Source organism: Sebastes fasciatus, chromosome 4 (genome assembly GCF_043250625.1).
Source record: "Sebastes fasciatus isolate fSebFas1 chromosome 4, fSebFas1.pri, whole genome shotgun sequence".
In the NCBI taxonomy this organism is placed as follows: Eukaryota; Metazoa; Chordata; class Actinopteri; order Perciformes; family Sebastidae; genus Sebastes; species Sebastes fasciatus.
The window spans coordinates 4,160,994-4,175,558 of NC_133798.1; the positions used below are offsets into that span (position 1 = coordinate 4,160,994).

Here is a 14,565-nt window from a genome sequence, read left to right on the forward strand (position 1 = left end):
ACAGAAGACAAACACATACTGTACACATAATGAATATACATGCATGTAACAGTGACACACACACACCCTCCCCTGGGAGGTATTGCTAGCCAAGTTAAGTCAGGGGGAGTCTCCATGTCACTCTCTCTCCTTAGACACGGCGATGCGGCATGTGCGCACCTGTCTTGGTGTGAGAGAGAATACGAGAGAGACAGATGCTTTAAGTTTCATGTGTGTGTGACGCTGTGTGCACAGTGGTGAGGACGCAGTTTGGATTTGTTCTGTCTGCCTCCCCCGACAATGATCTTCATCCGTCTGAGGGCTCCTGTCCTGTCTTTTTGTCTGTCTTTGTCAGTTTAACAGTTTGTTTACCTGTCTTTCTGTCTGCCTGTCTGTCTAACAGTTCGTTTACCTACCTACCTGCCTGTCTGTCTGTCTGTCTAACAATTTGTTTACCTTTCTGTCTGCCTATTTATTGTATCTGTGTCTGTTCGTCTGTCCGGCACAGAGCGAGGCCGAGCAAGTATGACAGCCTCCCCGAGCTCCTGCAGCGGCTTGGAGGTCCTCCTCTCCACTCTGCAGGTAAGGATCCACAGTGTGTTGTTTGGTATTGTTCATTGCTATTTGAAATGCATTGTTGCAGAACTAATCATGTGACTGAGCTGTTCATTTGGGGCTACATACTTTTTGGTTAGTAGTTTAGTTAGTATTTAATATGAGATTATGATATGAGCGAGCATAGGCAATAATAGTCCATGAGCCTGAATCCCAAATATGTCCGTCATGCCACTTTGGAGGGACCATGTCTCAAAGGGATTTTAGGTCTGTGTTTGTAGTGTTGGAAAATGCATGATAGCATTACAGCAATGGTAGCTTTCTATGTGCTATCACTCCTTTTTTCATCCCTCCATCATTAAAATTCAGTTTTTTTGCCATTTTACACACATACAGTATAAAAGAGGGTCACCTACACAGAATATCATGAAGTCATATATCATTGTGAAGCTTGGACTATAATCTATCTACCAGTTGCAAATGCCCTTATAACTAGCTTCATATTGATTATTTGATGTGCCCATGGATAGTTCCAGCATAAAGAGAACAAAACAAGCTTTAAAATGATATATTATATGACTAACAACAATAATAACATTTCTTATCAGAATAAACGTAACTTTGTGCAGTTTGTATCTGACAGAATGTTCTGAATTTTGCATTGGATAGCATTCTGTTATTGGGGCAGTTATAAATAACTCTCTAAGCAGCAGAAACACAAAGTAATACAAAAAATCAAAAAAACTTTCCAAAGAAATGAATTCTCTACCAGGCTCATCCATTATTTTATATTTTTTTCCCACTCTGACTCCATATACGCCTGTCCATATAAACATGTTACTACTGATGAGGGGTTATAGTCCAGGTGATATGTGAAAATGATGTTCACTTTTTCATAAAAGCATGAAACATGGAAAAACATTCTAGACATTTTCAGAAATCGAGCAGATAGATAAATTCACAAATTCAAATTACATTCACCTCCATTGTATTGGACAGGAGACAGAAACCTCAGAGTATGTACTGTAAAACCAAAACTTAAAACGTGGCTCGATACCACTGGACGTAAGTGAGAAATATATATTTTTTTTGTAATTTAGTAAAACCATGTAGGAGCTAGTTTGACAAGAAATTCTTAACTCGAGGTTCACTGACTAGGGGTTTCACAGAATAGTCGACTATCGACGCTACTAGTCGACACTGCATCGATTGTCGTTGTAGACTAATTGTTCATCTGTCGTTTGCTGCTGGCGGCACGGCAATGCTTGTCCAACTGAGCTTTCGTACCTCACACCCCCAAATTGTAAATATTCTATATATTATAATAAAGATGAAATATGATAAACATGTATTGATAAATAAGGAAAACTGTACTGCTGGAAAGGGGGTGTGTAATCCATGGATCCGTCAGCCTTGAAACGCCACCGTTTTCATGGGGAGAGGGCCCACAAACGTGACTGTGAAGTAAAGCCTATATCTACACTCACACACACACACACACACACACACACACAGAGGGATGAGGAGAGGAGACACTGAGTGCAGACAGAGGCGTGTGTGCACCGTCCACACGAGACGTAAAAACAGCACTCGTGGACTCATCATGACACATTTTGTTAGAATCTTCCCCCACACATGATTTTTCTGAGTGTGTGACGGAGGAAAATTGCTGCTTATGACTCGAGTCTGCGGCCACCACGGGGCGTCTCTGTGACAAGAGAAGCACTGAGAAACCTTTTTGTTTTGTATTTTAATTTATATCATATAAATAAAAAACATTTCCACCATTTCCAAGGTGGATCTCTGAAATGAATAAATGTATACCCCTAGAGAAAATAATTTACCAGTTGAGGAATGACAGTAAAATATTTTACAAGATATGGTAACTCTTTTTGGATTATAAGGAAAACCTCTCGTTGAATCAAATTGATTGTGTCTCTGTCTAATTTTCCTATATTGGGGTTGTTTGACCACATGATCCTTAAAGGTCCCATATCGTGCTCATTTTCAGGTTCATACTTATATTTTGTGTTTCTACTAGAACATGTTTACATGCTGTGATGTTCAAAAAACCCTTTATTTTCCTCATACTGTCTGCCTGAATATACCTGTATTCAGCGTCTGTCTGAAACGCTCCGTTTTAGTGCATTTCGACGGAATTGCGTTGCTAGGCAACAGTTTGGGTCCATGTTTACATCCTGTCAGCTGATGTTATTCACATACACTGCAACAGGAAATAAACTGGGACACATTTAGAATGTTTATGTTTAAAACAGTGTAATGATCAATATAATTGTATATTTGTGACATCACAAATGTACAGAAATCCTAACGGCTTGTTTCAAACGCACAATTTTTGAATACGAGCTGTGTGTATTTCTCCGTATATTGAGCGTTTTGATAATTTAACAGTATTTATAAAGCACTTAAACCTGCTTTATAATATAAAAGACATGACAATCTCACTTTTTACAATATAAGACCTTCAATGGTCACATAATGTGCCCATTCTCGGGTTCATGCTTGTGTTTTGTGTTTCTGCTGGAACATGTTTGGATGTTTGTAATGCTTGAAGAACCCTTTGCCTTTCCTTGTGCTGTCTGTGTGAGTGTGCCTGATACTTTCACAGTATTTGTGCGGCACTCAAATCTGCTTTATAATAAGGGGGACATGAAGATCTTATTTTTTACAATGTGGGACCTTTGAAGTGGCAATCCTTAAGATTTCAGTCCTGGTTGATTTAGAATATCTATTTTGATTGAAAACAGTGGAGTTGTGCTGAGAGTTTAGTAGTCTGGAGTGTCTTTGCTGACGCAAGCTTCGGGTTTTCGGAGTTGTGTGTGCATGGTTCCACTTCTTTTTTTTTTGAGTGTGTATGTAACCCGCGTGCTGGAGCCTCTCTGCACGCCCCTGGGACTCTGCGTTGTGTTTCTTAATGTGTGATGGGGTGTGGTGCAGAGAAAAGGAAACATCAAGGCACAGGAGTTCTGGATTGTGGTTGAGACCGGTAACACTTTATTCGCCCACAACATCGGCTGTCATCTCTGCCGCTGGTCCACAACCTTACGAAGCAGTGAAAGCAAAGTAAACTTCCATGAGGAAATATATTCTAGTGCAAAAGTAACCAGAGTAAAATAATAATCTAACACTGAAAATAACGTGCTACACATACAATTAAACAAGGCACTCTTAACATAAGATCTAACGTGAAAATAATTTAAATGAAACAACAAGACAGATAGCAGACAATAACTGAAAAGGCTAATTCTCCAGCCTGCACTATTTTCTTCTCCACTGAGAAGAAAATACGTGCTCTGCTCGTACACAGTAAGCCGGCCAGTTGCCTTACGGCACCTATTTTTACATACAAAACATAACTTCTGACTTTTCCAACTCACGCCAAAGTGAAAGTCAACATCTTAATTAACACTTTAGTTGAACAGATTAACTGGAAGAGTGCTTTTAACTAATACATTTTACAATGATGTGGGCCGCCATGCTTACCTTAGGAAGCGGGGAAAGCAAACTTAAGAAAAAAATGGCGTCCCACAGGTAACTGGATTTCAGAACTACGGTGTCCTGTAAGGGACAAACATGGATGATTGCTCCATTCCGACAGCGCAACAGCGACACCTGGTTACCGATTTAGGCTACTGCCTTACATGTATATAAAGGGGAAAATTTGTAATGTTGTAGGTGTGTGGGTACTGCGGTACTTTCATCGGTGGGCCATGGGCTTGGTCACCATTGTGTTGCCTTATTTGGCTGTGGATAGTGACTTAACAGTCATTGTTTAGATGAAAGTCTTTGAGATTGCCACTTTAAGGTGAAATGTTGTCCTGTGTCTCTCAATGTTTTTGTTTAGTTACATTATTTTGTTGTCTATTTAATTTGAATTTGAATTTTGATTTGTATATTGTTTGTTGTCTTGTAGACTTTGTACTGTCATTTGTCATTTAATGGGTATGTGTATGTGTTGTTTGTCAATGTGTTTGGTTTTGAAAAAGTAAAAAAACAACAGAAAATTATTCTGTTATAAATTCGTTCATAAAAATTCACCAGAATGCAGGAAATTACGTGTTTGATGCTCAGAACTTCCTGGACAGTATTAAAGCCGTGACAATGCCTCCCGCTATCCCTGCAAGAAAGCAAGACAAGCTTGCTGGGTTTAATACAATGAGATCGCGGCTCATTTGTAAACAGTCTCTTAGAGTCCAGGTGGGTCCCCCCTACATTAGTTAACCCTTTACTAGTTGTGTTTTAGACTATTTTGACGAAAATTAATCATTGTTATTGGGTGAAAAAAATAAATAAAAATATAAATATATCGGTCCGTAGAGGCAGAGGAGGTTGCTCCTCTTTTATTTTTTGAGTGGCAAGACGGTGATCAAAATATGAAAAAATAGTAATTGGTTGAATTAAACCTATGTCAAATGTTCTAGTCAAAAATAAGAAATACAAATTAATTGATAAAAAAATTTAAATAAATTGTGTATGTGTATAGGGGCTTAGAACATTATTATAGTCGTACTGTATATGATGTCCATTCCCATGCTCTATTATGTATCATAAGTTGTTGCAGCAACTTTTGGGTTGATACCATTTGTTACACAGATTTGGTGCTAAATTTAACAATTTTTTTTACCACTCGAGAATTGATCAAAATGATCAATAATCCCTCCAAAATACCACATTAAGACACCAAGACCTTGAGGAACACCATAGAAAAAGCCATGCTGTGATTTGGTATCAAAACCTTTTGACTTTTGAAGATTTCTGCAAGAATTGCATTTTTCGGCGATTAGATGGCGAGCTCTTCTGTTGTGTATACTGCTCAGAAACCCCCTTATTGTCAATCTAGCTAGAAAAGCCATCCATTCTCTGAATGCTCTAGGTCTTTAGTTTGTGGCTATAAAGTTTCATGAGGCTGTGATTATCCTAGAGGTCACCACAGGTCATTTTATACAGTGAGGTCAAGTTTCAAAAAATGGTCTAACTATACCAGTCATACCCCATTTATTCAATTCGAAGACTGTTTTGGGACCCCAGTATGCAGAAATATTCAAATACATTATTTTCAAACAGGCCAAAATAACACATTTATACTGCATGCAAACATCTGCATGGTTTTATACCAAACCTGCATGGGATTAGGATAATGTGTTTATCTCTGTAAAGGGGAGACTCGTGGGTACCAATAGAACCCATTTTCATTCAGATATCTTGAGGTCAGAGGTTAAAGGGACTGTTTGTAAGAATCAGAAATGTCTTGTTAACAGCGACACCTGTGGCCGTTAAGTCAACGAAAGTCAGCGTCCTGTTGCTCACGCTTGTGCTCGCTCTACATAGACATGAACGAGCATCGCTCAACACAGTGAGGCGACACACGTCAGCTAAAAGCACAATATCACTCTATATTTCAGCTGCTTGGCAGTAATGTTAGCTGACCAGACGAAAGTCTCTCCATGAATCACTGCTGATCCTGGTGTTGGCTTTTCCTGCTTCAGCCTCCCGACCGCGGCCGGAGGGAACAGGGGAGACACCGGAGTTTTGGTTGGAGACGATAACGTTTCTCTCTGCGGAGCCCCGTCACTTCACAAGACACGGGAAACCTCTGTTGGTCTGGAGGAGCTGCAGCAGTTATTTCTGCACAAACGTCCACTAGATATTCTCAGAGCTAAACTAACTCTTCTGCAGTGTGTAGTCGGCAGGCATGCACATGAGGTGGAGCGAGCTGAGTGAAGGCAGGCAGAGGAGCAGAGGACAGCAGAGACTCCGGCCCTGGAGACCAAAGCTACGGTCTCCCCCGCGTCCTCCGACCGCGGCTAACACTGTTTAACAGACGGGCTTCACTAGATACAACCAAGAGGTTTTGGTGCTTACGTGTAGTTTGTGTTGGAGTCTGAGTCTGAACAGCGTAGCCACACGCGAGCGCGCATGGGACACCGACCCGCAATGATTCATACGTGTAAGAAGTTACAAACAGTCCCTTTAAGGAACCCCTTTGAATATGGCCATGCCAGTTTTTCCTCACCAACATTGAGTGTAACTTTGTAGCATTATTTAGCTAGCATGACATGGTAGGTAATAATGGATTCTTGGTTTTTCTACTTAGTTTTCTAGCTTGAAAACTGAGCCCGGTGCGACCTCTAAAAGACAGAATAGGGGCCGGGTCCGTTGGATTGTTTAGGGGTTAATGAGTTCCCTGGATTATACACCTCCTCAACAGCAAAATAAACATCTTGGAGCAACATCGGTATTAAATTTGATTATGTAGTCCGGGCCGACATTAAGATGCAACCTGCTCGATTTGACGACATGCTGAGTAGGCGGATAGCAGCAAAGCCGAAGCCTATATGGCACATGTTGTTAGTAGTCTATGTATAACAGCATCTCTATGTATCAACCACAAACTAGCTGAGCAGAGGCTGATATTAAATCCTTCTTCATGTGTATGAAGTTTAACTCAGCACTTATCTTTGCCAAGGTCAGGGCAGCGAATCCTGATCCACTTTGCGTACGCTGTATATCAGGTTCTCATAATTTGGTTTGTGGTTGACACTGGAGCTTTGGTACGTGGGGTGATATAAAAAAATATGAATAACACTGTACATATCCTTTGGTCTCTCATCAACATTAGGGGTCTGGTCACACCAGTAATTGGCAGATGAAGATTCAAGACTGGACGCAGGAAAACGACAGCATATCTGTCATTTCAGAAAATGCACCAAACGTGGGTTTACGGGTCAACTAAATGTCAGATTTGAGCACGGGGCACAGCTTTTCGTTTCCTACTGACAGTCAACGTTGGTTTCCATGACCACTGTCATTCCATAACCAAGTGATTGTCAGTGACCAGCTCTGTTGTGGAGTCTGGGGGGAAACGGGACTCAGGCTAGTGTTTATTGCTGGGGGGTGGGGGGGTCACGCATATGTCAATCTCTTACTCCTGAAGACTCTACACCCCTTCAGCTGTCAGTGAAGTCATTGTAGCTTCGCCAAAGTTAAACCGATGCAAAAGCCTTGTGCCAATTTAATTTGCACCTGCAGCGAAGTCACAGATTGTGTCAGTTGCATTTGAGTGAAGTGAATTCGTTATGAAATATCACTGTTGTCTTAGTGCAGGGGTCAGCAACCTTTACTATCAAAAGAGCCATTTTAGACAAAAAAAAAAAAAAAAATCTGTCTGGAGCCGCAAAACATTTGATCATTATGATGAAGGTAACACAGTTCATAGTCTAAGTATATAGTATAAAAGTCTAATGCACTGAGGGCCAAAGAGACAATGTACTACGGAGTATTAGGGCCACATTGAGGGAAAAAAAGTCGTAATATTACGAGAATAAAGTCATAACTTTACGAGAAAAAAAGTCGTAATATTAAGAGAATAAAGTCATAACTCTTACGAGAAAAAAATAAAATAACACGTAAAATTACTACTTTATAATATTATGACTTTATTCTCATAATATTACAACTTTTTTTCTCAAACTTTTGACTTTATTCTTGTAATATGACTTTTTTCTCGAAATCTTAGATTTTTTTTTTTTTCCTCAATGTGTCCCTAATACTCCATCGTACCATCGTACCATAGACCTACAACAATGATCAATAATAATGAAAATATGTAAACAAAAAACAGTTATTCATTTCCATTTTTATAAATCCACAGGGAGTTACTGGAGAGGAGCTGAAGAGCCGCATGTGGCTCCAGAGCTGCAGGTTGCTGACCCCTGTCCTAGTGTGACCCTGTGCGTGCATGTCAAATATCAGAGGGAACAGTCCATGAAAGTTGTAGGTGTACTGAATGAGTTGAAGATCAAATGGTATGGAACTGAAATATAAACATAATTATAATGCAAAACCCACACGTGTGCAAATACATGCAACATAATTGAAACAGGGAACATTATAATGAAAGCAAATGCATAAAAGTGCTTGCCTGGGGCACGACATTATTGTTCAATATGAATGCTCTTGCTCTGACTATGCTGTGCATGTGTGAGTAGTTGAGACAACGTGTATATATCTCTATAGATAGACTTTGATAGCTCTATCTTTAGACAGACAGCTCATGAACGGAAACTCTATGACTGAAAGCGCACCACTGTATGCTGTGATATTGTATTCCAATGATAAGCATGTAACTGTGACTGTGACTACACTACCACCACGTGGGCAGCTAACACAGCAAAGAGAAACAATGTACAGTAAAAGCTTTGTGACATTTAACAGCGTTATGAATGGAGGTGGTGTGTAGCGGATTACCTCTGTCTGAACATTTGTTTTTATACTGAGAGCCAGCTGTTGACTTATCCTAAGCAACAATGGGCAAAAAGGCATTTTTGCATACTATAATCACCTTTATTATTTCAGTATTGGTACTTTCTCATGCAGCATTGCATCTAGGCATCACCTTTCCTTCAAGTCTGCCCAGATCCAAGTTTATAACTTAGTCTAAACATGTCTGGACTTCTGCTTCAGGACAGAGGTTCCTCCAGCTGTCCTGGTTAGAAACACCCTCAACACATTCTCCTTTCTCCAGCCTTACGGTATATCGCACAAAAAGTAAAGTGTCCTCGATGGTAAATAATGAAGCGATGACAGTTGTCATTCATTCTGTTTAAGCCTCCCTGCGGCAGGTGTCTTAAAGCCATCATACTGATAAGCTGACATTTTAAAGGCCCGGAGAGATCACCGGTACAGAGAAGGGCCAATTCTGTTTCATTTAACAGCTGACACATGTACAGTAGTCTACAAATATAAACGCAAACGGTAACTAGAATGGAACTCTGAGAGCGTAGACCTCCGCCAAGCTGCCCGAGTACGATTGCCCCCACCCCTCTCCGTTCAGCTTGCGCCATCATCCACGTGTATTTTTGTTTATGTTGAGATCAGCAATTTCCACTAAGGTGGACAATAAAGTCAAAGTAAGTAAGTAAGTCAAACTCAACTTTATTTCACAGAGTTTAATGTGAAAAAACGCAGAATCTACAGTTGCCCCCCCCCCCCATTTGTGATGTCACAAATATACAATATTTAGACCATTACACGGTTTTTAATGTAAACATTATAAATGTGTCACAGTTTATTTCCTGTTGCAGTGTATGTGAATAACATCAGCTGACAGGAAGTAAACATGGACCCAAACTGTTGCCTAGCAACGCAATTCCATTGCAATTCCATTGAAATGCACTAAAATGGAGCATTTCAGACAGAGAGTAAATACAGGTATATTCAGGCAGACAGTATGAGGAAAGTAAAGTTCTTTTTTTAACATTACAGCATGTAAACATGTTCTAGTAGAAACACAAAATACAAGTATGAACCTGAAATGAGCACGATATGGAGCCTTTAATGTTCTGGCCGATTGGAATCCTTAAAAAAATTCCTGAATCTGGATCATGATCCAAATCGCCGCCAAAATCTAATGGATTGTTCATAACCCCACCCCTCCAAACAATTTCATTCAAATCCATTGCGGACTTTTGGAGTAATCCTGCAAACAGACAAACAGACAAACAAACAAACCAACAAACCAACGCCGGTGAAAACATAACCTCCTTCCTAGGCCTTCGGCCTTGGCGGAGGTAATAAAGCAGACACTGATTGGAGTTAAATGCCCTCAGTCTGCATAACAGCAATGTGTATAAAACCATATCTGTTTCTCCACCTAATACAGTAGGCCTATTGTTCTGATATTGTTGTGCATTATTACATTAACTGGACATTCTCTGGGGTTCTTCAGATCAATTTTACACACTGAAACGTAAGTGAATACATATACAAAATATCTATGACAGTTTTATGTTTTATTAAGTCTTTCTAAAGCGGCATTCAATATATCATCTAATTTCAAGCACAACTAATTTCAATTGGCACCATCCAGTTCTATTGTAGTGTGGTAAGCTCTTAAAGCTGAGATGTGCTTCATTAATATCTTCATCCACCTGCCATGTGGTTGTGTTATCAACTGTTCCACAGTGTGTGCATGTGTGTGTGTGTGTGTGCGTGTGTGTGATGCATTGGCTGAGACACAAGCTTGCATTTGGAATGGCTTACAGAACAGTGGGTGAAGCTGTGGCCACCTGTGTGGATAAAAGCTGGGAGTGAATCCAACACCCATCAGCCAGGATCTTTGTTTAAGTGGGCTTACACTGTGGCACATATTATATTATCATAGGATAGAGATTATGGGGTCAGATCAGTCTCAATATTAATGAATGCACACAGAAGGATTCAAAAATTATATGTGATTAATATATAAATGACTCTCTCCACGAAACAATATATTTCAATGAACACAAAGATAGTTATCGTTGTATATAAATGTAAAAAAATCCCACACACAAACACATAAAACTAGACTTTGTTATCGTTGTTTCCAGCCCCGCTCACCTTGAACCAGTGGTTCTCAACCTTTTTAAGTTGCAACCCCCCAGAATAATCAGGTTGGTGTTCGCGACCCCCCAGATTAGTTTAGTTTGAACAGCTAGCTCTTAGGCGTTCAAAGTGCTCCAGGCACTGTGGATTTTTGATGCCTTCCATGACTCTTTCTCTCTCCCTGACCCGCCGGAAATCCCCAGAGAGAAACTCATGCGCATGCACACTTTGACTTTCACAAATACTGTACATTCAATAAAATGTATTCAAGTCAAGCCATGTTATTTTACTACTAGTACAGGCGATGTAATATAGAATTCCCCAGTCTAAAATATGTTATTAATTTTTTCTCCACAACCATCTTGCGACCCCTAGAATCGATCTTGCAAACCCCTTGGGGGTCCCGACCCCCAGGTTGAGAACCACTGCCTTAAGCAACTCTCCCACAGCAACGCAGCCCCCTGTCTTGTTTTAAGGGCTGTTTTCAGTCTGAATGCTGACTAAGCCTTCAGTTTCTCTTTCACACACACATTAGATTTAAAGGTACTGTTTGTAACTTCTTACACGTATAAATCGGGTCGGTGTCCCATGCGAGCTGTTCCAACACAAACTACACGGAAGCACCAAAACCGCAAAGTTCTATCTAGTGAAGCCCGTCTGTTAAACAGTATCAACTCTTCCTGCTCCAACCTTCCGACCGCAGTCAGAAGACACAGGGGAGACCGTAGCTTTGGTCTCCAGGGCCGGAGTCCCTGCTGTACTCTGCTCCTCTGCTCCTCTCCCTGCCTGCCTGCCTTCACTCACACACCGCGCTCGTTCTCACTCGCTCCACCTCTTACGTGCATGTGCGCACACTACACACTGCAGAAGACGGGAGTCTGAAGCAGGAGAACACAGTATCAGCATTGATTCATGGAGAGACCTTCGTCTGGTCAGCTAACATTACTGCCAAGCAGCTGAAATATAGAGTGATATTGTGGTTTTAGCTGACGTGTGTCGCCTCACTGTGTTGAGCGAAGCTCGTTCATGTCTATGTAGAGCGAGCACAAGCACGAGCAACAGGACGCTGACTTTCGTTGACTTAACAGCCACATGTGTCGCTGTTAACGAGCAATTTCTGATTCGTACATAGAGTCCCTTTAAGGAAGCCATGTCCCCAGGCCCTGTCAGAGACATGCTAACCCAAAACCCAAACCCTCTCTGTTTTTATTTGGCTGCAGCAGTAGGTGTGCAGGGGGCTACAGTTGGTACATTGGACATAACGTGTGCCATAATCAGAGATGATGTTACCTCTGTGTTTAGCAACTGTCTCTCATTACAGTAACTCAACACAACTCTGCATTGTTTGTCTGTATTTAAACTGGCAGATTGTTGGCCACTGGAGGAAGCCTTTTCTTTCAACACACATTTTAATGAGGGTGATGTTTGGCCAACCACCAAAGATTTCTGTTGAAGCAGCAGAATTCAATCAACCATATACAGTATACACCTTCAGTCACACTGAGACCAATTTGAACATTACGATGAGAAACTCCTCAGGGAAGAGTGCCATTACATCAACATGTAGAGTAAATGAGACATCAGATATGCAAACCTATATCTCTACAGCTTCTTACACATACGTTTGTAGTGGGGAATGGCAGGGCCTCACACCCACACAGGCCTGCGGTGGTCCCATCACGGTAGATACTTGCCACTTGTGGCCCCATTCATTCCTTGAATGTTTGCTAAGACTTGAAACAAAAAGAAGTAGCCACCAAAGAGTATGTTTCAGTGCATTCATCTAGATTATATGTATACAGCATTCTGGTTGAGGTCAGGCATTATCTTCAGATTAGATAACTTTTTGCATTTATTTTCTGTCTGTTTTTTGTCTCTGCAGAATGCAGGGGATGTGGAGAGCACCTTAAATATCCTCAATGTCCTAGATGAGCTTCTGTCTGCTGGTAAGCTGAGATCCGATCTCGACCACTTAATTGCATTTGATATGGCAATACCATGTAGGGGACTGACTGTTTTTTCTCCAGGAATAAACACAGGGATGGTGTAAAAGCTGGTAGAGAGACAAAGAATAGAGGGGAGCAGGTTTGATGCAGGAGAGTGAGAAATCTAATCTGCTTAAGACAACTGGGTTGCAATGAGTTTTAAACTTCTCAAATGTATCCCTTTTATGCATGAAAAACCTCCCATAAGTCTCTCTCAAGTCCTAATGAGCAAAATAAAAAATAAATAATAATTTGCAGTATACAGTTCAGGTGATGTATCTGGACAGTAGAGGTGGGCGATATGGCAAAAATATCACATCACAACTTTTTTTTCAGGCAGGATCACGATCCACGATCTTTTCACGATTTTTTGTTTCATGCTGGTTTTTAAGACAATTTTGCAAGTTACTGAACATTACAAACAAACTAATTTCCCCATTTAAAGAAAATCCAGCCCTATAAGCTAATAAAACATAAGGAAAAATAATAACAGATCTTTAAGGCCAAACAGATTTTAATCAAGTGTGCAATTCTGCAAAGTAAGAATATTCAACAATATATTGACTTGGTTTAGACTTTTGCATGAATCCCATCCCAAAATGAACATTGGTTTCAAAAGGTAAACAACAACACTCAAGTAAAGTGCACTATTGCTACATAACATTAAAGGAACTGAATTGTAAATCAGGTAGCTGATTAGACACAGATCCACAGGTGGAATACAGACAGCCGTAATAATCACTACTGTCAGCTCTCCCTGCAGATAGAAGGGTCCACACATCACTGACAGAGCCTCTAAATCAAGGGAACAGTGACTGTCAGTGATACGTCTGTTTGGACACCAGCCATTATGCACATAAATACAGAGTCCGTCCCCTGTTGCTCTTACTGTACCGGTCACCGCAGCGTTGGGTATCAGCGGGTGAAGCCAGGTCTCCGTTATTAACATCACGCAGCAGTCCCTGGTGGACGTGTTAGCCTCCTTCTGTAGCTCCAATTCTTCCATTTTGTGAACGATGGATCTGGCGTTAGAGAGAAAGATGCTTGGTTGCGGTGGTTTGTGTGTCTGCTTCTTTAGCCTATAGCCAGCAGCCCCGCCCGGCATCCCCTGTGATCCGGACATGTCCGTCGGTATGTCGCGCGTCCTTTGAAAGTCGCTTGTGACGGCGGTGCTGTGCTGTAATCCAATGTTGATTAAGTCTTGACGACTATACACATACTTTGCCTGACAAAACTGGATAAGCAAATCCAGCATTCACACAAATAAGCACCAAACTAGAAGCGAAGAGCCGCTGCACTGACGCGCGCCGCTTACTTGAAACTACCAGCAACTGCACTGTACGCTGTAGCACGGTTCTACGATTTTGCTGTAAAGTCAGATCGTAGAGACATTTGAATCGTTCACGATCTAATATCGTCATATCGCACACGCCTACTGGACAGTGATCAAATATCTGGTAAAACAAAATGTGAACGAATGCTTGTTTCCATCCACACCTGTTGTGTGAATATACACTACTGTTGTAAAGTTAGGAATCAGCTGTTACATTGATGTTGTTCTTTTTCCCTTCAATAATAACTATTCTAAGAGAGACAAAATCAGTATAATTTAGACACCAAATATATATATTTTTTTTACATTTGACAGTCTGTCCCCAAATAA

At 40.8% G+C, this 14,565-nt stretch overlaps 1 protein-coding gene across 1 annotated transcript in view; it reads left to right on the forward strand.

Annotated features, from left to right (window-relative positions):
* The first annotated feature begins 250 nt into the window (after nt 1–250).
* The window catches only part of agbl1 (AGBL carboxypeptidase 1), a 142,699-nt gene continuing 128,384 nt past the window's right edge, over nt 251–14,565 (forward strand). The window contains exons 1-2 of the mRNA XM_074634045.1: nt 251–561; nt 12,800–12,863. Of these exons, the coding sequence (XP_074490146.1) occupies nt 505–561; nt 12,800–12,863 (121 nt within the window). The 5' untranslated portion in view covers nt 251–504. The remainder of the gene's footprint in view (nt 562–12,799; nt 12,864–14,565) is intronic.